Source organism: Trichosurus vulpecula, chromosome 1 (assembly GCF_011100635.1).
Source record: "Trichosurus vulpecula isolate mTriVul1 chromosome 1, mTriVul1.pri, whole genome shotgun sequence".
Lineage (NCBI taxonomy): Eukaryota > Metazoa > Chordata > Mammalia > Diprotodontia > Phalangeridae > Trichosurus > Trichosurus vulpecula.
Window position 1 is genome coordinate 382,823,695 of NC_050573.1, and position 26,432 is coordinate 382,850,126.

Sequence of the window (26,432 nt, forward strand, 5' to 3'; positions counted from 1 at the left end):
TTTACAAAACTGTATGGTCCAGTCAAACTAGCCTCATGCCTGTCATTCCATCTGTGAGTCATCTCCTGCTCTATAACTTTACTCAGGCTGTCCCCTCTGCTTGAAATGTACTCCTTCTCTGCCTCTGCCTCTTAGACTCTCTATTACCTTTCAGAGCTCAGCACAAGCTAATGTTCTCCATCCCCCTCCCCCAGCTGTGAATGAAGATTCTAAACTATTTTTCCTAACTAGACTTCACACCACTTACCTTCCAGTCAAACTGGATTACAAGCTGTTCCCATATCTGAATCTACACTCTCTCATCTCCACGCATTTGCACAGGCCAACCTCTATAACTGAAACACACTCGCTCCTCACCTCTGTTGAAATCCTACTCTTCTTTTAAGGACAAATTAAAGCATTGTTTCATTTACAAAGCCCTCCCTGATTTTCCCGTTCCCAAATTTTTCTTAGAACTCAATGTCTGGATCACTCCTTTGCCAATGTTATTTCTAGACTGCTTAAGTCACTGTAGGTAGGAGACAAAACAGAGGAGGCATGTGGCCTCATTCAGTGGGAAAATAAAAGCCCAGGACCGTAGAGGGAGCATTTAAGGAATAGGAATGCTGCCTCCTCCCATTGTCTGATTCTCACCTAACCAACCATAGGTTAGTTTCTGTAGGGATAGCTGACTGGACGATGTAATGGAGTTATTTGTATAGTAACCAATGTTCTTGGATTATATGAAGTACTTTGATGGCAACAATGGTGCCATTTTTCTTTTTGTATTTCCTCAGCATTGTTGCAGTGTGTCTTTCACATAATGAACACTTGATAAACTGAAGGGCTGGAGAGTAAAGTACCAAAGTCTTCCTAAAGCCTTCCTTTATAGAGGGTGGAAACTGGATTTTTTGACTCACTTTACTCAGCATCTGTTGCTCCACCTGGCTCCAACTCCAAGAAACAAGATGTCCCTCCCAGGATCATCTCATCACTTCCAAACTCAGTACTATGCTGCTAAGTTGAGCCTTCATTGATAGATAGCACTAGCTCCCTCAGCCTCATCTCCCCTCTGATTGGAAGACAGATAGGTGGAGTACCAACCTCTTCCCAAAGCCTTCCTGTGTAGAGTGCAAAAACTGGACTTCCAGCCCACTCCAGTCAGCATCTACTGACTTGCCTGTTTTCAGCTTCAAGGAGAAAGATATACATCCCCTGCCTCCACTTTCTAGCCTCCTTTTGTGCATTGTTTTTCCCCATTTGACTGTAACCTTGCTGAGGGCAGGGGTTTTTTATTTGTATCTCCAGTGTTTAGCACAGTGCCTGGCACAAAGTAGGCACTTAATAAATGTCTATTGAAAATAAAGATTTGTACAGTTGAATTGAAGCACGATGCGTATGGTCATATAAACCTTTAGTGTGACAGGAAAATAAAGTGAGGTGCTTTAGATCTGATCCCCTTCTGTACTTTACTCTTGAAAGTGGCCCTAAAATGCACCAAAGTGCCTTCTCTTCAGAAAATTTCAAATTACCCACGGAAGCTTATAATCAATAGAGAGTAAATGTTAAAGTTACTAGGGTACAAATTGTTGGGGGGAAAGGACTGTGTGTCACAATCTTTCTATTTCTCCATAGCATCTACTCAACAATAAGAAAATAATTCAGGAAATATATACTGAATAAAGGAAATAATTACTCAATCTACACAATAGATGCTATTAGGAAATAGCTACCTTGGATTTCCTGCCAAAGCCCATCTCCTGGGCTGGCCCAGGAGCTCTTAACCAGTGAATTGTTATTTCAAATAGTAAGACTTTTCCAGAGGTAAAGCCTAGGGAGGGCAGGCTAATTCATAGGAAGATAAGGAACCAGATGTGAAAATCTATTACCAAAGTCCTTTACTCTCTCAAGTTGCTTCCTCTGGGTAGGTCTTAATGACCCAAAGGCACAATGGAAAGTTACTACCTGGTCCCCATTGCATCTCCCCTCCCAATTTTTCCAGCAGAGGTAAATGTTCCTTTGAAGCTGGATGGAAATCCAATTTTACTAATTAAATTATATTTGAAATGAGACTGCATTAGGGCTTGGATTAGAGTCAGCAAATAAATGGGTGAATCCTTGAGTAAAACTGGCTTCTGATGCCAGTAATCACCCTCTCTAACTTATCTCATTGGAAATTCATATATCAGGTTTTCTTAACCCACTGGTTATCATTTGATATTTAGCGAATGTGACATCACAGCTACTACAGTAGTAACTTAGTACAGGTTGTCTGACCCTTGTCAGGAATGGTCTCCCTCCTGGGCTCTGCCTCTCAGGACTGATAGCGACCTCCACAGCTCAGTTTCAATGCCACCCCCTCCAAAATGCCTTTCTTGATTTCATTCCCCAAAAACCCTCCCAACTCAACTGAAATTACTTCGTGCTTATTCTGTACAGAGACATCAAGCACGGTGCATGGAGCACTGGCAACGGAGTTGGGAGGATCTGGATCCACATCCTGAATCTGACAGATATAGGCCCGTATGACCCAGGGTAACTCAATCAACCTCATCTTGGCCCTAGTTACTCTCCAGGTTAAATCACAGAAAAGATGCACATCTTCTTTAGGAAAAGTTTCTTTACCAAGAGTTCCCTTCCCCAAAGAAATCAAAGGTCTTATAAAAAATAAATGAATAAATATTATGCATGTCTTTATCTGTGTACATTTCGATTTTGTATATCTTCCTGCCCGCACACCCCTTCCCCTCTGCCCCCATATAATGCAGGATCCTTCAGGACAGAGATCATCTCATTTTTTGTCTTTGTATTCCTACTACCTAGCATGATGGCTAGCCAGAGGAGAAGCTTAATAAATGACTATTTAACTGAACTAAATCTTTAATATTTAAAAAAATATTTTTAGTGAGCTTTTCTGGGAAATCCTGTATGTCTTTCAGAAATCTTCAGATTCCCCCACAGCAACTGACCATATCATAGAAACTCAGTAAATATTTACTAAAAGAATGAAATCATATTTCAGTCTACACGATAGATATAAATAGGAAATAGATATACTAGATTTCCTACTTGAACCCATCTGCTGAGTTGGCACATGAATTCCTAACCAGTGGATTATGATTTCAAGTAATAAGGTATTTTTCATTTGATGCCTGGGGAAGGCAGGCCGACTTGCATAGAGGCAAGAATCCAGACAGGAAAAGAAATGTTCAAACTTCTGTTACATCCAAGATATTTTTTGGCCACTGAACAACTCCATGGTTTCTTCTCCCCCCACCTCATTTGATTTCTAAGTACTTATTTACTTAGAAATAAATGTTATTGATTCTCTATAAAATAATATTTAATGAATGTCAGTTGTAAAATTAACCATGCTGACTGAAATAGAGACCAAGTTCTTCAATAAAAAGGAAAACTTGGTAATTTTCCCTTGAAGTGGGAAAGATATTCATTCTTGTGCAGAATTTAGAATTCTGCAGGACAGGCTCTTAGGCAACATTTTAAAAAATCTGACTGTCCCACAAAGCAGTGTCTCAAAACATTCTTTCTTGTCTTGTGCTTTTAAAGATTATAAACCACCCCTTGCTCATTATAAGGCAGTAAACAACTCTTTCCTAAGTCCTGTCTTTCAAAAATCACAAGTCAGGTGTGTGTTATTTGGTTTGTTTTTTAACCATCTGCATTGTGCTAAACACTGATGATACAAAGACCACCTCAAGGAATTTAAATTCTATTGGGAGAAGGCAGTATGTACATAAGTAGGAAAATAAAGGGGCAGCTAGGTGGCACAGTGGACAGAGCACTGGGCCTGAAGTCAGGAAGGCCTGAGTTTACTCAGATATTTACTAGCTGTGTGACTCTTGGAAAGTCACTTAACCTCTGTTTGCCTTAGTTTCCTCATCTGTAAAATGAGCTGGAAAAGGAAATAACAAATAATTTCCTTTGGGGTCATGAAAAGTCAGATAAGACTGAAGCAACCAAACAACAAGAAAGAAAGAAAAAAAAATATATATATATATATACATATATATATCTATATATCTATATCTTTCCTGTGATGGAGAGGCAGAGTGGAATAGTTGATGGAAAGTTGTTTTAAGAGTCAAGAAGGCCTAGTTTCAAGGTCTGCCACTAACTCATGCTGCCTGCTTGTCAATTAACCTTTTCTAGTCACAGACAACTTTCAAAGACTAAATATAGTGAAGCAATTGCTCATCTGCATTGGTACAGAGAGAGTTGGCTTTCCAGGAGTCCTTCTTCACCAATAAAATCACAGATCTGGACCCTCCGCCCCACCCCCAACCAAGAAAAAAATCTATAACGAGAATTGCTTTTTCTCACCAGGCTTGGCGTAAAGAATGCATTACAAAGATAAGTATAAATAACTTCTGATCATCTGTCATGTCATATTAGCCATTCCCCTACTCTGCCTCTATAAGCACAACAATTAAGAGTAAAATGAATATGTAAATGCTGCTTTCACTTCAGTAAAACTGCCCTATTGCCTTCCTGTTCTTTGGACCGTATATTTAGTTCTCTTTCTCCTACCTCCACATTAAGTTACATCATATTTGGCCAACAGCTGATATGCAACATACTATTTATTTTCCTTACAATGCAAGAAGTCAGAATACATTAATTAGCAATGTTAACATGCATTAACTCCCCAAGTGAAGCCATTCTGACCTACCTGCTTCAGGTCAGGGCAGGATTCACTTGTGGACCTCCTGAGTGTGAGCTTGGGCCCCCCAGGCCCAGAGTGAGACCTTGTGGTTGTTGCTGAGTCATTTCAGTCATGTCTGACTCTTTGTGACCCCATTTGGGGTTTTCTTGGCAAAGATACTGGAGGGGTTTGCCATTTCCTTCTCTGGCTCATTTTACAGATGAGGAAACCAAGGCAAATGGGGTTACACAGGGTCACGTAGCTAGTAAGTATCTGAGACTCGATTTGAACTCAGAAAGATGAGCCTTCCTGACTCCAGGCCCAGTGCTCTATCCACTGTACCACCTAGCTGCCCCTACTCGTCCTTAGCAGGGAGCATTAAACTGGCAGAGAACATCTTCTGCCCTCTGTCTTCAAAGTTAACTATACCAACACTCTTTCAGAGTTTCACTGGTGCTGATCCTATAAACTTACACCCTGGGTTCTGCTGTCTGTCAGTCCTTCCTGCATTAGCAGACTTCCCTACATTGACTATTTACATTTGCCAAGGGCCTTCGCTCCAGCTACTCCTCACTTTCATTCATCCCACATTGTCACTCTGTTGCCCAATCTCAGCTCTCCCACTGTGACATCTCTTGCATTGGATCAGCTCTCTCCATTCACACAGCCACCTCCAGTTCAGGCCCTCATCACCTCTTGCCTGGATTCCTGCAAAAGCTTCCAAAGTGGTCGCCGTGTCTCAGGCCTCTCCCCTTTCCAATTCATTCTCCACTCAGTTGCCAAAGTAATTTTTCTTAACTATAGGCTGGTCACATCACACCATCCTCCCCTTCTACCCCCTCGGTAAACTCCAGGAACTCCCTATTACCTTCAGGACCAAACAAAAAGTCTTCTGCTTGATATTTAAAGTTCTTCACAACCTGAGTCCTTTCTATCCTTCCAGGCTTTACTCCCATCCATGTACTCCACAATTTAGCTCCACTGACCTACATACTATGCCCCCACAGGTGTTCCTTCCTCACACATAGCCCTGCATTTCCCATCTCCCTGTCTTTGCCCTGGCTGTCCTTCATGCCTGGAATGCTCATCTCTACCAGTTAGCTTCCTTTAAAGACTTGGCTCATACCATCTCTGGCAGGAGACCTTTCATGGTCCTTCCAGCCAATAGAGTCTTTCCCTCTGTCTATTCTGTATACATCCTAAGTTTACCTAGTTATTTTCATACAGTCTAAGACCTCATTTGAACGTGAGCTTCTTGAGAGCAGGGATTGGTTTTGCTTTTCTTTATAAGTCCTCAGCATTTTGGATGAAGCCTGGCACATAATAAGCGCTTGTTGACTCAAGGCTATTTTCCTGACTGTATTTTCTGCTCCAACCTAAACGGCTTGCCCATTGTCTTCCAACACATTTTCTGCCACCTGCTATGAGGCTTCTACTGCGTTCTATTGGAGGCACTGATCTCTCATCTGCCTTATCCAAATTCTACCTGTCCTTTCCATCTTACGTGAAGCTTTCCCTAGCTGTTCCAGTCTCAAGTGATCTTTCTCTCTTTGTGTATCAGGCTGCTTATTAAAATGCTTGCAGAAGACATACAGATACCACAAAAGTGGGTCTGGTGTAGCACATTTAAATATTCACTCAGCCCAAGAAGAACATAAATGAACAGTGAGAAGAACTGGGGAAGTAGCCTTACAAAGGTGTCAGTGGGACTTGTCTTATAATCTGATTTTTTTCCCCTTCAAGGATACAATTCCCACCTGTCTGACTGCAGGCTTTTATATCCCTTGGGTAGTATGAAAAACTATCTCATTAGCTCATAATTCTGGGAGCAAAAATTAGTCAGGACCAAAGAAAAATAGAAAATTAATTAACTAATCAGTGGTTATGAAAATGAGTTCAGAACTTGGGTAATTTGTAAAACATTAGGCCAGCTTTTGGAACACAGAAACTGTAACAAGTCAGTAGGATTAGTTAGGGAAAAAAAACATACAAGTTTAGTAGACTGTCCAACACAAAAAACTTGAGAAAAGTCAGTCCATAGTATGGACTACTAAAGATATCCTCCCTCTCCCTATTTTACAGAAAATCAGGTTGTTCCTTGAAGAAGATAATGATTTCTTAGGCAATTACTCAACTTGTCTATATGTAGAAAAAAGAAACATGTTCTATACCAACTCAGGTAGAAAATGAAAAAGCAAAACACTTCTATACATTCTGTACCAAAACTCGGTACAATTTCAAGTGTTAGTGCAAATTTAAACTCTTAAAGCTTAAAACTTTTGGGACACACTATATAGTTCTATCATGGGGAAGCAGGGATTGTCAAAGCAATCTATACATTTTGAAATTGGAGAAAACTATACATACACATACACACACACACAATATGGTAGTTTTAGAGCATGGACTCTTCTCCCTTGTGGCTGCTTCTTGCTGGGAAAAGGCGATTTTATGTAGTTTGTCTTGCTTCTACCTCACTATAGCTTGAGGATCAAAAGGCATTTCCCATCCTTCATGTTCTGTTACCGAGGCTTAGAAACTCTCCAGATCTTTCTGCCTAACCAGGAGCTCCAATACATCCTCAGAAAGAATGGTCTAATGCAGGGATGGGGAACCTGCAGCCTCAAGGCCACATGTAGCCCTCTAGGTCCTCAAGTGTGGCCCTTTGCCTGAATCCAAACTTCACAGAACAAATGCCCTTAATAAAAGGAACCAGTCAAAGAGCCACACTTGAGGACCTGGAGGGGCCACATGCGGCCTCAAGGCTGAAGGTTCCCCACCCCTGGTCTAGTGGGACCCAGAGAAGATGTCTTTACTGCTTTCTCCTGTCTTTCTGGAGGTGCTTTACTATATTGGTTGTAGCCGACATCATCTGTCCCAATAGTTTCTCTGTGTTTTCTCTCTGACTGGGGCAGCTGGGTTGCACAATGGATAAGGTGCTCGATTGAAAAATCTGAGTTCAAATCCTGCTTCAGACAATTACTTAGCTGTGTGACCCTGGGGCAAATCATATTCTCTCTGAGCATCAGTGTCTTTATCTATAAAAAGGTTATAACATTACTGCCTTCTCAGGGATTATTGTAAGGTTCAAATGAAGTAACACATGGGATTTCTTGCAAACCTTAAAGTACAACACAAAGGCTAGCTATTATTATTGTTATTGTCCTCACGAAAGTTGGGCCTATCATCTCCCGTTGGTCAGTTTTGCTTGATTTTTTCTTTCATCTTTATTATAAAGGGAGGCTCCCTGGGAGGGGGTTGGGGGAAACATGTTGGAATATTTTGGTTGATTCCCATCTCATGCTCTTTCTACATTACCATTCTATTAATTCTATATGTGAGCAAGTGTCACAACAGCAGATTAATAAGAATTTTTTAAGTGAATACATTAAGTCATCATAGACTTGCAGTTTCATGTGTAATCAACTTTTTAAAAAATTATACCATGTTATAGAAACGCTTGTTTTATTCCACAAATTAAAATTTTTTTTAAAGTGAATAGGTCATTGCATTTGATACAGAATCCTTCTAGTCAGAGTTTCCATGCTCAATAGGATTTCCCATTACAGTGGTCCCAAGACACACTTCTCTTGGAGACTGCATGGTTTCAGCACACTCAGCAATTGTTCACTGTGGCACGAGGGTGCTTCCATGCTAACATCAGGGTCTCTATTTTTAGGTAGAGGCCATTACTTTTATAACTTAAAGATACAATAGGCATTAACCTATTCTTGGCTTCCCCATGGGAAGAAGTTAGGTCAAAGAAAAAGAAACACGCAGGTGCAAAGGAGACCATATCCCAATTTACCCAACTGATAACTCTTATAAGGGACTGGGTTCCAAAAGAGGAGCATGTCCCATGGGGTAAAAGCCATCATTGTGACCTTCCTTGGGTTTAGATGCAACATTCTCTTGGAATTCATCTGCTAATGCTTCCAGGCCTCTTCCAAGCCCACAGCTACCTCAACTTCATGGGCTCATTCCCAGCCTTTTATTGCCAAAGATTTAAAACCCCTCATAAGAATGGTTACCCTGTTCTGACAATGTTCTTCCTGTGAAAGCAAGCAGTTAAAAAGAGTCACTGAACTTTAAAACAAAACAAAACAAAACAAAACTTCCTAAAAAGTCTTCAAAGCAGAAATCTCCAGGTGGTTGAGAAGATAAGTCTAATCACTCATTTTGGAATCAAGGGGGCTATTTCCAAACCCCAATATCAAAGTATCTCAGAAGTGGAAGGGACCTAATTCAACTCAGTTTATAGATGAGGAAACTGAGGCACAGAGAGGTTAAATGGCTTGGCCACTCTCACACAGCTGTCTACTGGTCTCCTGATTATAAGTCCAGTCTTCCTTTCACAATCTAGCCAGAACACTTTTTAACAAAATGAGATATTTTTTGGCAAAAAAAGCTTTTCCAACAAGCTCAATATTTAGCTGCAGTTCATGATGCTGTGGGGGCAGGACACAAGTGACTCCATCTAACACACATCTCATGTGCAACACAGAGTCTGATATAAGGTTTCCCTACGTATGGTGTACATGGCATAGACCTTGTCTAATGATAAGCCTGGTGAGGAATCATGCTGTAGTGGAACCAAGACAGATCTGAGTTTGAATGTTGGGCTCTGATACTGAGTACTCGTGCCACCTTGGACAAATCAACCTCTCTAACAGCAAAACAGAAATAATACAGGATACCAAACTTTCAAGGATGTTATACGGAAGTCCATTATAAACTCTGAAGAGCTGTGGAAATGTGAACTATTAATATTAAGAGATCTGGATTCTAGTCCTGGCTCTTACAACTTACTAACTGCATGACTTCAGAAAAACCACTTAGCCTCTCTGGTCCTGTTTTCCTCCTCCATCAAGCATGGGGTAAAACAGCTGTGGTCTATTCTAGACCATGAGATCATAGATTGAGGGTTGGAAGAGACCTCAGAGACCATGTAGTCCAACCCCTTAATTTACTAATGAGGAAACTGAGTACCTTCAAAGTGACTTGACTTGCTTACATTCATACAGGTAATAAACATCAGGGCTGGGATTTAAATCAAGACCCTCTGACTTGGAATATAGTTCTCTTTTCACCCTGAGGCCTCACTCTTTAATACAGTTAGGTTAGCTTAGTGGATAGAGTACTAGACTTAGAGTCAGGAAGACCTGAGTTCAAATCCTGCCTCAGATTCACACTAGCTGCATGACCCTGGGTAAGTCACTTAATCTCCAAGTGCCTCAGTTTCTCCAGCTGTATAATGGGGCTAATAATGACATCTACCTCACAGGGTTGTTATGAAGATCAAATAAAATAATGCTTGTGAAGGGCTTTGCAAACCTTAAAGCACCATATCCATGTCGTTATTAGGTAACAACAAGAGTAATCATAGTCATAATGAAGAAGAAGCTTGAGGCTTCCGCCTACCCGTAGATGTCAAGGACGCCAATGAAGGAGTGTTGCTTGGCAGAGGTGTGTAGAGCCTTATTGACATGCCCAACGATCCAGTTGAACATCTGGGCATAGATGTGTTTAGCCAGGGCATTCCTGGCATTGACCACCTGCTGCAGGGACATGGTCTTGACGTAGGTCTCAGAGGTGGTGACCAGTTTTCGGTGGCACAGCCAATGCTGCATCTGACTGTGCTCGACCCCCAGCAAGCTACAAAAATTCCTGAGGTGTTCATCCTGGGGCTGAAACAGAGAGACGGAAAGCAAGTAATTTAGTGGGAGAGTGGTGCGTTACATTCCCAGATCACCCATGCACGTACCCCTCCCACAGCCCACACAATGCATTTTTCCATCTATGTCTCAGTCACCCGCAGAGGAGGCGTCAAGAATGACCAAGAAAGTCTTGCCCTCTTTAGCATTCTAGAATTCTTTTTGCACCTATAGATGCTAGCTCCTACACCTGTAGCTCCTTGCATAAGCTACACAATGATATAATTTGGAACCGGATGGGTGCCATAGGAATTGATCGTTATACTTGCTAATAACCAAATTATTATAGCTTTAAATATCACCCTTGGCATTCTCTGGTGCTGCTAGTTTCCTCATCTGTCACTGGCTGCCACCAGTTAATTGGCAGGGAGGGATGCAGGACTGAAGGAAATAGAATGAGGATTGACATCTTGAGAGATTGTAAGCCATTAAAGTGAAAGTGGGTGCAGTGAGCAACACTCAGGGCGAAGGAGGGCAGTGCTAGATGGTTGACAAGCTGTGCTTACTGATCCTTACATCCAGGGCTTAGCTTGGGTCTTAAAAGGGAAACCTGACTTCATCTTCTTACTTGGGACTCCTAACCCAAGATCAGGAGTGAGAAGAACTGGGTTCCAATTCTGGTTCTACTCCTTACATGATAGGGCATTGAATAAAGACACTGCCCTTCTCTAGGTCTCAGTTTCCTCACCTGCAAAATGAGGGGGTTGGACTAGGTCACAGAAACAGAGATCCAAAGCTGGAAGGGCCTTTGGGTAACATCAACCCCTGTCTAGGGCACCTTCCAGCTCAAACTCTCTGGTGTTATTAATATTAACCACACTTGGGAAGGTTTCCAAACTAGATTCAACGATTTGTAGCACCAGAAAAGGGTCAGGATTATGTTCTATTTGGTAATGTTCTTAAAGCATTCAACTCTACTGGAAATATAAAATAAACAAAAAACAAAAACCAACTCAATAAAGACGCAAAGCTCTGTTACTTCAAGTCAAAAGGCAAAGACTGAGAACTAATTTTTGAACTAGAAAAGTACAGCTCTGATGTAGTGGCCAGAGCACTGGAATGGAAGTCAGAGGGGACCTGCTCTGTTCCCTGCTACCAGCAGGATATTGGATAAGTCACTTCAACTTAGCTGTAAAATGAAGAGGTTACACTGGTCTATCTTGAAGGTCACTTCCAGCTTTAAATTCCATGAGTCTATGAAGCCATTTAGAACAACTGACCCAGAGATCACAGCACTGGAAGGGAGCCTTCAGGGTCCTTTAGCTTAAATCCTTCATTTTATAGATGAAGAAAATGAGGTTCAGAAAAGAGGAAGAATAAATCTAAGGTCATAGAGGTGGTCAGTGGTATGCTGGAACTAGAACCCAAATGGGTGTTTATTTTTTCATTTACTAATGTTTCATTGATGTTAGGATTCATCCTGGATCAGAGCCTTGGATACAAGTGGGGAGGCTTCCTGGTTGGTGGGGCTCAGCAAGACTGGTAATTAACAGGGTTGGGACTCCTGGAAGTCCAGGGTGGGGGCTGAGATTGCTGAAGGAGGCAAAGAACTCCCAGGCTTTCCTGCCTGAGGAATAGTAGTAATGAGGCTGAGGACAGCAGTCCTGGCTCCAGCTGCCTTGGGCTCTCAGTGTAGATTGCTGGGGTAGCAATGATAAAAACTTAACATTTATATAGCATTTTGATATTTGCAAAGGGCTTTGAATGCATAAACCCACTGGGTCATCCTCTAAAACCAGAACTCTTATCTCCATTTTACAGATAGGGAAACTGACCTCCAAGGGGCAAAGTATGTATCAACTATTACTGTTATCATCAGCAGCTCCTTGGGGGTGTCAAGATCTTCAATCAGAAACCCAGGAAGTTACCTTTCCCAGGAACCTCCTTCCAGGGGTAGAATGTAAGCTGTTCAGTTGTTTCAATCGTGTCTGACTCTTCATAAACCCCTTTGAGGTTTTCTTGGCAAAGATACTGGAGTGGTTTGCCATTTCCTTTTCCAGCTCATTTGACAGATGAGGAAACGGAGGCAAACAGGGTTAAGTGATTTGCTCAGGGTCACATAAATAGTAAGTGTCTGAGGCCAGATTTGAACACAGATCTTTCTGACTCCAGGCCAGGTGATTGATCTATCCACCACACCCTCTAGCTGCCCAGTATAGAAGCTACCTAAGGGCAAACACTATTTCTTTGTGTCTTTCTATTCCCAGTGCCCAGCTCATTCCACAGGGGGTGCTCTTGAGCCTGAGCTTAGGAGTTGAGAGGACCCAAGTTCAAAATCCACCTCTGCTCATTACTACCAGCGAAACCTTGTATAAGTCACTTAACCTTCTTGGCCTCAGTTTCCCCAATTATAAAATGAGGAGAGAGGTGACTAGAAGGTTTCTTGGGTCCCTTCCTGCTCTAGGTCTGTGATCCAGCATCCTAAATGAGATCAATAAAATCAATCAATAAACATTTATTAAGTGCCTACTATGTCCCAGGTACTGAGATCAAATAAAACTGCCTGAACTAAAGTTCCTGGCTTCTGTGTTCAAATGTCAATATGGGAAAGTTTCACTAAATGCAAAGATTCTTCTGCTTAATGGAGATGAGTAGGTAGGTCCTACAAGAAAACCCATGCGTCTCCTTCAGTATGCATTCCCCTCATAAGAATTAGCTCATTCTGTGAGACGTCTCATTGTCTGGGTCATTCTTCATTCCCTTGCCTATGTCCACCTGGGGAAGCCGATAACCCAGCAGAGAGTCTGCTAGAAAGCTTATTAACTCTAAGGATGAAATGAAATCCTTCAGAACAAGACGTGCCACCACATAATGGCTCCAAATTGCTCATGGGACAAGTCTCTGATGAGGCTGCCTTGTAAGACTTAAATGAGAGCATGTTCTGTGAAAATGAACACTGGCAACCAAGCCACCTTCCTCCTTAAGTCTAGTTCCCTGAGGCAGCCTATTTCTGCAGAGTGATGTGGTTAAAGAGCTTGTGATTCGGAGTCGGAGCACCTGGGTTCGAGTTTTGACTATACCACTATTTGAGTGACCTTGAAAAAGCTTCTGTTTCTTTTCCTGCAAGAGGAGAGCGATAAAACCTGTGCCACAATACTTCCTACAATTTTGCTTAGTCAATAAGCATTCATTAAGCGCCTACTATGTGCCAGGCACTTTGCTAAGTGCTGGGGATTTAAAATAAAGGCAAAAGACAGTATAAATTCCAGGGAGGGAGGCAAGTTGTAATTAACAAGGTGCAAACTATATATGGGTCTTAGTTTTCTCACTCATAAAATGAGGGGTTTGAGAGAGAGGAAATAAGCATTTATAAAGCACCTACTAGGTGCCACGGACTGTGTTAAGTACCTTTTTACAAAAATTATCTCATTTGTTCCTTATGACAACCCTGCAAGGTAGGTGCTGTTATTATACCCACTTCGAGTTGAGGAAATTGAGGGGAACAGTAACTTGCCCAAGGCACACAGTTAAGTGTATGAGGCCAGATTTGAACTCAGGAAGACTTGTTCAGGCCCAGCGCTCTGTGCACTATGGCGCCACCTTGCGGTTTAGGGATACTGATCTTGAAGGCCCTTCTAGCTCTAAAGTTCTATCATGCTAAAGTTCACATTTGTAAAGCATTTTAAATTTTACAAAATATTTTCTTAACCACTTTTCTCAGCCCTGCCCTCCTCCCCGAGCTGTTAACATATATTTGGTAAGTAAAGGTCATCTGAAAAGGAAAGTAGTGATGTTGGTGGAGGGCACTGGGAAAGTTCTTGAGGAGAATATGATAAACTTTAAAATAAGCTGTCACTATAAGACACTGGTACTAAAAGGAGCCTTCAAGAACATCTCTTCTGAGTCCTTCATTTTACAGATGAGGAAACCAAGGCCCAGACAAGCTTGGTGACTTGCCTGAGGTCACTTGTCCAAAATCATTTGGAAAGTGGAAAGCAGAACCAAGATTAGAGACAAGGTTTCCTGATCACCAGCTGGTGTCTTTCCTCTATGTCTATTTATCAATAGCATTTTTTGGGTTGGCTAATTGTGCAGAGATGCTGGATATTTGTTTGATTTTTATACTTGCTCAGCAATGAGGGTTCACAAAATGCCCCTGTCCTACCTGGGTTGGCACCCCTGACTTAATGCCATCCATCTTCAAGTAAAGGGACCAGAGGGTTCTTGGCAGGCCTCAGGCTGTCAAGCCTCCCACTGGTTGATGCGGAGTGGCTTCGAAGAGCTGCTTGAATGCAAAGCCTAGCACCATGGCTAGGTCCCCTGATGTTCAAATGTACTCCTGGCAACAGTGTCTACCCAAGTATCTCCTGCTTGCTTTCTCACTGAGGCTTCTACAATGAGAGTTTAGTGAGGTGCCAGGCAGAGAGGATCCTGAGAAAGACAACTACTATAGGCATCCAAGAGCCTAATCATACAGCACCGGAGGAGCATAGAAAAGAAGAAAGCTAGATGTGCTCCTTGGGAGAACCCAGTCCAGATGCAGGTATCACTGCTTCTGGAGCAGGGCATATGGAGAATATGTGATCTCTCATGCCCTTCTGACTGCTGATTAAAAGTGATAACAGACTGATTTAGCATCATGCAATTACATTTAAGCTTAATTAAACGGTGCTAAATCCATTAAAATACTCTGCATTGTGGGGAACAGATGAGTTTTATGGGTCCAGGTTGCCAAATATAGGAAGCAAATTGCCTCTGGTGTCCAAGTTATTGTGTGTTATACCATCTCCAAGGTAACAGTGGCAGTTGCAGAGCATATTTTCATGTTTTAATTAAAAATAAAAACTGCCCAGCTTGGGATGTTCTGTTCACTGTGGGGAAGCCCATCCAGAAGAGCCACTCATATTTGCCTTGTAGGAATAAGTCAAAACCAAGTCTTAAGAGAAAGACCCTGTAGGGTGCTACCTCCTGCTGACAGGATTGTAGAGGAGGAATTAGGAGACCTGGATTCAGGTTCTGACCACTTCAGGGTTGTGGGGCTTTGTGGGTATCCCTCATCTCTTTGGTATTCTTCATCAACCTTGACCTGCTACCATTTGGAACCTCTTTCAGCCTGATGTTCACTTTCACCACCAAAATGCCCTAAGGAGTATCATCTGTCATTCCTTTCCTCCAACCCAAGAGTTTCCCAATGAAAAGTCTTCCAGGTATTAAAACTGAAATACTAAGACTTTTGGGACACCCTGCATAGCACTGTGGAGATTTCAAAAGCATTTGCTTTGCAGCACCTCTGTGAAGTGGACAGAGCAAATATAGTGAACCCTACTTTACAGATGAGAACTATGAGGTTTAATTATTTAATTACAATAGGATAAAATTACTTAGAGTTACATAAATAGCAAGCCAGATCCTGGATTTGCAAACACATCTCCTAACTCCAAGTCCAGAATGCTTTTGTGGAAACTAGGACACCTACTAATAATCACTGGCTGAACTAAAAAATCACCTAGTTAAAATACATAGAAAAAAGCTCAGTTTATTTTTCTATATTCTATTGACTTTCCCTAGAGTTTAGAGTTCACCAGATAAACTGTAAGCTTCTTGGGGACCAAGATTATGCCTCATATTTCTGTATACACCACTGAATGTAGCAAAGGATTAAATCCAGAATAGATTTATGTTATATCAATGAACACGGTGCCTGGCACATAATAGGTGCTTAATACATGCTTACTGACTGAATGACTGACTGATTAAAAGTAGCCAACTGGTTGCTTGATTCTACCAGGTTTCTCTAAGGTATTAAAAGGTGATCTCAGTCATCCAACTAGTATTTATGGGATTGTGAAACACCATCCTTGCTACATGCCTTCAAGGAGTTTGTAATCTAGGTGGGGAATCAGACACATAGTCATTAAGACAGGTACTGATAAACATACTCCTCAAAGGTGCTATTGGTACAGAGATTAGCCCTTTAACTACAACAATCTGATCTGGCATTATTATAGGTAACTCTTGCTTGATACTTCTACCTTGTCTATACAAGCTGTTCTCATGTATTTGTTTTATCTCTCTAACTAGATTAAAAAATCCTTGAAGGTAGAGACCAGAGATGGTATCTGCTATTTCTCATTCCCACAATGGAATGTGTAACAGGAGTAGGGAACCTGTGGCCTTGAGGCCACATGTGGCCCCACTAGGTCCTCAAATGTGGCCCTCTGACTGAATCCAAGCTTCACAGAACAAATCACAAAGCCTCTTCTGGCGACAGCATCTCATAGGATACTATGTGCCCAGAGGCACTCGATAATATCGACATAGGTACATACCAAACACCCAGCCCTGACCTGGCTTTGGCGAGGATGTTACAAAGCTAAAACCACCTCGTCTCTTCCCTCAGGGAAAGGAATCAGGTGATTTTCCAATTCCACTGTAGAAAGCACATGGGCCAAAAAGGAGTTAGTTCATTTTAAAAGGCATCATCACCCAGCGAATCACATCAGTTGTCCAAGTGCAGGCTAAGAAAATATTATCATTAGAAATACGTAACCCCTCATATTCTTGGAGTGGAGAGTAGTAAATAAGTAGTATAAATCTATAACCATACAATCAATTGTAAGGATTCTCTCATTGGCATGGTCATACAACTCACTGATATGCTACAGGACTCTCCATCACGTTCAGCTTCAATCTCCACATTTCCAAGGTGCAGGATAGAAGCAACTATCTTAAAAATATTCATCTGATGGGATTCTCTCACTCCTAAAAGGTAAAGGAAAAGGAATCAATTATTCCCAATTTCAATGGCAGGAAGGAAAGTGAGATTTAGCTGTTTAAAGTATGTGTGTGTGTGTGTGTGTTTGATTTTCGTTCAGAGCCAGCAATTTTACAGACAATCTAGAGGACCCCCAACAAGTAATCACCATTCAAAGGAATAGTACTGAGGGTGAAAGGAGTTCCTGGGCTGAACTATTAAATCCTTACCCCAAACCACCTGGGTCAGACTGGCTAGGTCAGGGTAGTTATAACTTGTTTGGCAGCAAAGTATAGATGGCCATCATGCAGACTCATCTTGGACTTCATTTCCAGCAGACGTTTTAAGGACATTTTTATGGTTCCATAAGGAGAGGTAATTTATCTGTAATAATCGTTCTCCAAATATAATCTCCTGCAAACATCTGTGACACATCTAAAGGGCTATCAAGGGAAAGTAAGGAAGACTCTTCAGGGGATTGCTATGATAAGGACTGTGATGGCAAGCCAGTTGTCAGCCCACTTGCACCCCCCTTCACAGACTCTTTCTTGCTAAACCATAGCTATCAGAAACATGCCTTAAACATAGCTCATACACACCTTTCCATGAATCTCTATGATTACAAATATACACAGTCAAATTTCAATTTTCCAGGAGAATGCAGAGCCACTAGATATGAATAATGAAGAAAAAACACATTTGTAGTTTTTATAATGGGATATTTTTTTAAGGCACTAAAGCCCATGCTTTACTTAAGCTAATAGGAAAGTGAGTTTGTATTCCCTGCATGTAGGCTGGGAGACAAGAAGAAGCCAGCTTGTATTGAAAAAAGTGTCACAGATCATTCAGAAAGTAAATAATGCACACCTACCCACAAAAGCAATCACAATCTAGTTTTGATTAACACCGACAGCCCCTTCCCCCAACTTTCATCCCTCAAATGACTCAGGGACCAAATGCATATGACAAACATAGTGACTCAACCAACTGGTCAAAGGAAAGCAAGGTAAAGCACCACTATGTCTGGTTAGGGGCTGGTGCTTTAGAATAGGGCATGAAGATAAGTGTGCCCCCCTACCTCCTACCCCACCCCAGGAAGAAAAGCCCTGGCTTATGTTTACTTGTAAAACAAAACTTAGAACATCCTTGCTCATAGTAGGTCTTGTATGTATCCCCAGTTTGCCTAAAGTAGCAGGGGAGAGGAGGCCATAGGGCTTGAGAATATTCATTCAACTGGGGCCTATCAATGTTTTCTCTTTTCTTTCCCTCTTAATTCATTGTCAAGTAAGTACTCACTGCTAAGGTGACCTGACTGCTTTACTGAGGTTGTCTCAGAAAGACTGAAATGGGATTATGAGCCAACAACGTGGTATCACTGCTAAAAACAAATTCAGGCTGCATTAGGAATAGTAGATTATTCCATTTACAGGAAGCAAAAACCCCACAGCTCTGCACCGATCAGGACAAGTTGGAGTTACATATCTAGCTCTGGGAGCAACATTTTAAGAGGGACATAGAGAGATAAGAAAGTTTCTGAGAAGAGTGACTAGGATGGTGATGAGGGGCCTGGAAACCAGGTCATATAATATTTTTAAAGGAAGTTGGGATATTTGCTTTAAGAAAGCAAAATTAGGTGAGGAACTGATAGCTGTCTTTGTATAGTTAAAAGGCTTCAATGCAGAAGAAGAGGCTTATATATTCTGATGTGGCCCCAAAGAATATAACCAGGGCCAATAGATGAAGGTATATAGGAATGAAGATTTTGATTCAAACTAAGAATGTTTAAACAACTATGCTGGTTCAAAAATGGAATAGGTTTCTTTTCCTTTTTCTTTTAGGAGGCTATCATGGTTAAGTGACTTGCCCAGGGTCACAAAACTAGTAAGTGTCTGAGGCCTGATTTGAACTCAGGTCCTCCTGACTCCAGGGCTGGTTCCCTATCCACCACACCACCCAGCTGCCCCAAATAGATTTCTTTTTAATGTAGTGTAACTTTCCTGGAGATAGTCACCCAGGCTCCACTGGCACCTTTGCCAGAGGATGGTAGAGATTCTTTTACTGGCTGAAAAACAGGATTATATGACATTGCAGGCCTAGGATCATATGATTTTATGATCTCTAAAGTTCTCTTGGATGTAGAAGCCCATAACAAAATCCTTAGGTAAAAAAAAGAAAAGGAATAAGAAATTGGGCATATTCAATATACTGCAAGAGTCTCCTGACTCTTGTATGTATACCTTCTTCACTGGTACAGATCTCAATCCAACTGCCCTTTCTCATTTTATGGGATTCTTGCCCATCACTTTATGATCATCTTCCCTACAAGATCTACCCAGTGACCTGAAGCCTGTGCTTTGATTCTTTCATTTTACAGTGTACAGTTCGGAGGTATGTGAAAAGAGAGGCTCACCAAAGAACGGTCACCTATGGGGTGTCCCTAGAGTCTTAGTACAGTTTTAAGCCATCAAAGCTAAGAAATGCACTAACATTTTGGTATATACATATATGTATATAAAATATTTGTATATGTAACTGGAAATTGCAGGGATGCCCATTAATTGGGGAATGGCTGAACAAGTTGTGGTGTATGATTGTGATAGAATACTACTGTGCTATAAGAAATGATGAGCAGGTTGATTTTAGAAAAATATAGAAAGACTTGAATAAAATAATGAAGAGTAAAATGAGCAGAACCAAGAGAATATTATATACAACAACAGCAATATTGTTTTTGTTCGTTTGTTTTAGCAATATTGTTTTAAGAACAACTTCAAGCAAATAATTTATTTTGTCTATTATAAATACCCAAATCAACTATAAAGGACATATGAAGTCACAATCTGCATCCAGAGAAAGAACTGATAAATAGAAGTACGTGTGGAATAATTTTACCTATGTGTGTGTGTGTTTGCATGTATGTGTATTTATGCCTAATGGTAGACATCTCTAGGGCAGGGGAGGGGGAGGAGAAAAGAAACAAATTTATATGATAATTTTGTTCTATATTTGAAGGGAATAGCAAGTTGTGCATAGTAGCTTGTTTTATTCCATAAATTAAAAATAAAAAAAGTTTTTTGATATGTCCAACATTTTAGTTACTATTTGCTTAGGTCTATCAGCAAGAGCCCAATTCTAAAGCTCTATAGATTTATCATCTTTCAGAGAATGATGCCTCCCCAAGTAATGGCTCATACTTTCTGCTCAGCAGGACTGCTACAAAGACAATTTTTAAAGGCCTTGTGTCTTTCCTTATGAGCAGAAGCTAATGCTAGGGGCCAGTCATGTTGTGTGCATTCATACCCCTGCGAGGTATGCCTTTCTCCCTGTATCCCTTGAATAAAAGGGCACTAGAGGGGAGGCCTGGCGTGGTGGTTGTGGGAAATGCAGAAGGGGACATGCAGGAAGGAGAACAAGTTAAATCTATACGCTAGCTACTGGGAAAACTGAACAGTATCTGCTGACTTCAGCAGCTGAGATCTCAATTTTCCTTTCTCCTTACACAGGAATCTGCCTGCTGTGCAATATGCAGACCTAATTGCAAGCTAAAAAATGCCACCCTGGGTTAGGCATGTGGACCAGCAATCCAAACCATCATGCTTTCTTCAACAACTACATTTTTGGGGCTATACATGAATAGTTTCTTACCTTCCAAAGTTCAGAAATACATTTAAACATCCTCAACTTTCCTACTGGGGATCAACTACGGACAAATTTAATTGAAGCTCTTCACAAATCCCTCCCCCCACTTTGGCCAAGGCAACTTCTTGGTTGTAGGAGATTTCCAGAAGTACTTTTGTTCCCATCTAAGTGAAAGTTTGTCCTCTCTTTTAATTACAATAAAATTGAATCATAATGAAGATTGCTTTCATGACTGTAAATTAGGAATTTAAAAGCGACAGCAATAACAGAGTAGGATATCATCCCCTGGCCCTCACAGAACTGCACATGGAGCTGGAAAGAAGAATTGAGGACCATGTTCTAGAAACATCTATCTGACAAGGTCAAGAGGAAGCCTGTCAGAGCAATAAAGGTTCAATAAGAATGAGTAACGGAATTTTAAAGTTAGAAAAGGGGTGAGGCCAAGATGGCAGTTGAAAAGCAGGGACTAGCATGAGCTCCCCGCCGAGTCCCTCCAAAAACCTATAAAAATGGCTCTGAACCAATTCTAGAACTGCAGAACCCACAAAAGAGCAGAGGGAAGCAGGACTCCAGCCCAGGACAGCCTGGATGGTCTCTGGGTGAGGTCTATCCAGCACGGAGCTGGGAGCGGAGGGGAGGCGAGCAGAGCCCAGCATGGGTGGCGTGGACCAACCAGACCAGGGGCCAGGTGGAGCAGGCCCTAGCACCCTGAATCAGTGAGCTGCAGCAGATACCAGACTTCTCAACCCACAAACACCAAAGACAACAGAGAAGGTTAGTGGGAAAAGCTGTGGGAGTAGAAGGAGTTCACACTTGGGCTATGGCCCAGGGGCAGTGGAGGTGAGGCAGCTACAGAACTACAGCTGCAGTTGCTTCCAGCCCCAGGCCCACCTGGTGGGAGGAATTAAGTGGCAGATCAGAACAGGAGTGAAGAGCCTGCTGAAGATCTAAGTCCAGTCCGGGCTGGGGGTTCTTGGGGAAGGAGGAGTGCTGGTGTGGCAGAGCTGGCACATCCCCCCAGGCATGGAACATAGTTCTCTTAACTCTGCAAGCAGTCATACCCCACTGAAAAACTCAAGGGTCAGGTTAGTTGGTTGGGAATGTGGCCAGGCAGCGAAAATGCACCCAGATTCAGTCTCAGACTTTGGAATATTTGGTGACAAAGAAGACCAAAACATACAGCCAGAAGAAGTCAACAAAGTCATAAAGCCTACAACAAAAGCCTCCAAGAAAAACATGAACTGATCTCAGGCCGTGGAAGAGCTCAAAAAGGATTTGGAAAAGCAAGTTAGAGAAGTAGAGGAAAAATTGGGAAGAGAAATAAGAAGGATGTGAGAAAACCATGAAAAACAAGTCAATGACTTGCTAAAGGAGACCCCAAAAAATGCTGAAAAATACACTGAAGAAAACAACACCTTAAAAAATAGACTAACTCAAATGGCAAAAGAGCTCCAAAAAGCTAATGAGGAGAAGAATGCCTTGAAAGGCAGAATTAGCCAAATGGAAAACGAGGTCCAAAAGACCACTGAAGAAAATTAGATTGGAGCAAGTGGAAGATAGTGACTTGATGAGAAATCAAGATATTATGAAACAGAACCAAAGGAATGAAAAAATGGAAGACAATGTGAAATATCTCACTGGAAAAACCACTGACCTGGAAAATAGATCCAGGAGAGATAATTTAAAAATTATTGGACTACCTGAAAGCCATGATCAAAAAAAGAGCCTAGATATCATCTTTCAAGAAATTATCAAGGAGAACTGCCCTGAGATTCTAGAGCCACAGGGCAAAATAGAAATTGAAAGAATCCACAGATCGCCTCCTGAAAAAGATCCCAAAAAGAAATCTCCTGGGAATATTGTCACCAAATTCCAGAGCTCCCAGATCAAGGAGAAAATACTGCAAGCAGCCAAAAAGAAACAATTTGAGTATTGTGGAAACACAATCAGAATAACCAAAGATCTGGCAGCTTCTACATTAAGAGATAGAAGGAATACGATATTCCGGAGGTCAACGGAGCTAGGATTAAAACCAAAAATCACCTACCCAGCAAAACTGAGTATCATGCTCCAAGGCAAAATATGGACTTTCAATAAAATAGAGGACTTTCAAGCTTTCTCAGTGAAAACACCAGAGCTGAATAGAAAATTTGACTTTCAAACACAAGAATCAAGAGAAGCATGAAAAGGTAATCAAGAAAAAGAAATTGCAAGGGACTTACTAAAGTGGAACTGTTTTGTTTAGATTCCTACATGGAAAGATGATGTGTATGATTCATGAGACCTCAGTATTAGGGTAGCTGAAGGGAATAGTCATATATATATATATTTATGTATATATATATGTATATGTGAGTATGTATGTATATATATATACATATATATATATATATATATATATAGAGAGAGAGAGAGAGAGAGAGAGAGAGAGAGAGAGGGAGGGCACAGGGTCAGTTGAAGATGAAGGGAACATATCTAAAAGAAATAAAATAAAATTAAGGGATGAGAGAGGAATATATTGAGAGAGGGAAATAGGGAGAGAGAGAATGGGGTAAATTATCTCGCATAAAAATGGCAAGAAAAAGCAGTTCTGTAGGACGGGAAGAGAAGGCAGGTGAGAGGGAATGAGTGAATCTTGCTCTCATCAAATTTGACCTGAGGAGGGAATACCATACATACTCAATTGGGTAACTTACCCCACAGGATAAAAGGAGGAAGAAGAAGATAAGAAAAGGGGGGAATGATAGAAGGGAGGACAGATGGGGGTGTAGGTAATCAAAAACAAACACTTTTGAAAGGGGATAGGGTCAAGGGAGAAAATTCAATAAAGGGGGATAGGTTAGGAAGGAGCAAAATATAGTTAGTCTTTCACAACATGAGTATTGCGGAAGTGTTATACATGGTATGCATTTGGCCTATGTTGAATTGCTGGACTTCTTAGGGAGGGTGGATGGGAAGGGAAGAGGGGAGAGAATTTGGAACTCAAAGTTTTAAAAACAGATATTCAAAAACAACAAAAAAAAGTTTTTGCATGCAACTAGAAAATAAGATACACAGGCAATGGGGTGTAGAAATTTATCTTGCCCTACAAGAAAGAAAGGGAAAAGGGTTTGGTGGGTAGTGGGGGTGACAGAAGGGAGAGCTGACTGGGGAACAGGGCAACGAGAATACATGCCATCTTGGAGTGGGGGGGAGGGTAGAAATGGTGAGAAAATTCGTAATTTAAACTCTTGTGAAAATCAATGCTGAAAACTAAATATATTAAATAAAAAAAATGTGGAAAAATTAAAAAAAAATAAAGTTAGAAAAGGCCCTAGTGTTCATTTTTAGGAGGTAGCCTGGAGTAATGGATAGACAGAGTGCTGAAAGTGGAGTCAGGGAAGACTGACTCTCAATCTTGCTTCTGAAATTTACTCTTCATGTTTCCCTGGGCAAGTCATTTACTTCTCTGGGCCTCAGTTTCCTCATCTGTAAAATGAGGATAATAATAATGCCTCACATGATTGTTCTGAGAATCAAGTGGGATAACATATGTAAAGTACTATAAAATGTTAGCTATTATAACTATTATGACTATAATCATACAGTCTTTGGAGAAGGAAATGGCAAACTGTTCCAATATCTTTGCCAAGAAACCCCCAGAAGGCATCAAGGAGAGTCAGACATGATTGAAATGACTCAACAACAACAAATACAGTCCAACCTCCTTGTTTTATATAAGAGGAATCTGTGGGCCAGAAAAGGGAAATCACTTGTGAATGGCAAAGCTAGGAGAAGGATAAGGAGATCCACGATCTTAGGCTTCGAATAGCTGAAGAACTGGCCTGTGGAAGAGGTGTTAGAACTCGACTGTTTGACTCCAAAAGGCAGAACAAGGACCAATGGGTGGAAGTTCCAGAGAGGCTGATTTTTGTTCGACATGCAGAAAAGCATTTAAACAATCAGAGGGGCATGCCAACAGTGAAACAAAGCCGATTCATGAAGGACACGAGGGAGCTCTCCATCACTGAGGAGCACTGAAAAGGGGACTGGATGACAATCTGTTAAGAGCTATTCCAAGAGGATTTCCTTCACCTTCCTAGTTGAAAGGCTGGACGTGATAAACTCTAAAGGTCTCTACCATCTCAAAGATTCTCTGTGATACTAAATTCTGGGCCTCCCCAGAACCAGTTCAAGGTTTTTTCCACTATGCTGCTTCCAAATCAATGCCTTGATGGCAAGAGGCAGAATGTCAATCAATCTCACTGAACATTTGTTTTATACTTCAGGGAATGAGAAGCTAATGTTTCCGAGTGACTACAAGAATCCCTGAACTTTGCTATGTCTGTAAGTAGAGGTTGCATTCTAGAAACCCTAGAATCCTAGCTGTGGAACCCTAGCACCCTTTCAAAACTAGTGAAAGGAAAGAAACATCCCCTCCCCCAAGATTTTCTCCCCAAAGATGTTTTATAAGATACTCCCTCCCTTTAATACTCCTGGTTCTTCTCTCCCCCCCCCAAAAAAAAACCTTACCAAGAAGAGTGAAGGCCTGTCTGGTTTTCTCAAAATCTTCTGCATCATCCACACCTTCAATAGATGTGTCTCTTCCTTGAGAAACATAGAAAAAGTCCTCGGCACATGCTGTTGGGGGGAGGGGAGGAGAGAAAATACAAAAGCTATGTCAGGAAAATGTCATTCTCACATGCAGTGTCATGTTACAGCCCAACAGGATCTCTCCCCTTTTTACATCTTACTCCAAGAATTTTATTTACATTACTAGCAGGCACAAGAGTCACAAAGTTCAGATGACTTCTGATTCACACACATTGAAAGAATGGGGAGAGGGCTAGACAAAATAGCAAATAACATTTTATACTGATCAGAAGTAGTCCTTTAAGCAAATATGATCCATGAAGATATGGATTATGACAAAAAATAAGACTGTGACTTTTCTCTTTACACAAGTCAGAAATGATCATGATGATGTTTTATTCTTATTTTTATATTTGACCAAATTCAGAGAGAAACGGCCCTGAGATGAGTTATTTTTTCCTATTTTTTACGTTTAATATCTGTCAGGCTTTTGCACAGGTAGGTAAAATGACTGATTTTTGTAAATGAAATTATTGGGATCTTGGTTCATTTTCTATAGACTCAGAAGCATCTCTGGGGAAAACTTCAACAGCAGGAAGAATGCTGGGAATGGTGCGCACTTCCTTCTATCCCAATATGGTTTTTATTTCTTCTCCTAGGTCTTTGAAATTTTTTCATTTTATATAATTGGAGATTAAATGTATTCAGTATAACATCTTTTAAGCACATTCCTCTTATGTTTTTATGGATCAATATGGATAGCTGTAGGTAAAGTTTCATCTGTAACCATACTTTTGTTCCAATAGAGACCATTTAGAGAAATCACAAGAATATTTTAGGGTCTGTATTTATAGCATGAGAAATTTCTCTGTTTATGAAAGATAATGATTTGAATACATAATTCTGGCCTCCTTATTATATTTTTCTAAGTATCAATAGGGCAGCTAGGTGGCACAGTGGATAGAGTACCAGGCCTGGAATCAGGAAGATCCAAGTTCAAATCTAGCCTCAGACACTTACTAGCTATGTAACCCTGAATAAGCCACTTGGCCTGTTGGCCTCAGTTTCCTCAACTGTAAAATGAGCTGGAGAAGGAAGTGGCAAACCACTTCAATATCTTTGCCAAGAAAACCCTAAGTAGGGTCACAGAGAGTCAGACATGATTGAAATG

General features: G+C 41.1%; 1 protein-coding gene across 1 annotated transcript in view; it reads right to left on the bottom strand.

Annotated features, from left to right (window-relative positions):
- Nucleotides 1-26,432, bottom strand: part of MYO5B (myosin VB) — a 549,419-nt gene that overhangs the window by 204,828 nt on the left and 318,159 nt on the right. The window contains exons 8-10 of the mRNA XM_036756694.1: nt 25,202-25,309; nt 16,949-17,058; nt 10,064-10,329 (exon numbers count right to left, since the gene is read on the bottom strand). Of these exons, the coding sequence (XP_036612589.1) occupies nt 10,064-10,329; nt 16,949-17,058; nt 25,202-25,309 (484 nt within the window). The remainder of the gene's footprint in view (nt 1-10,063; nt 10,330-16,948; nt 17,059-25,201; nt 25,310-26,432) is intronic.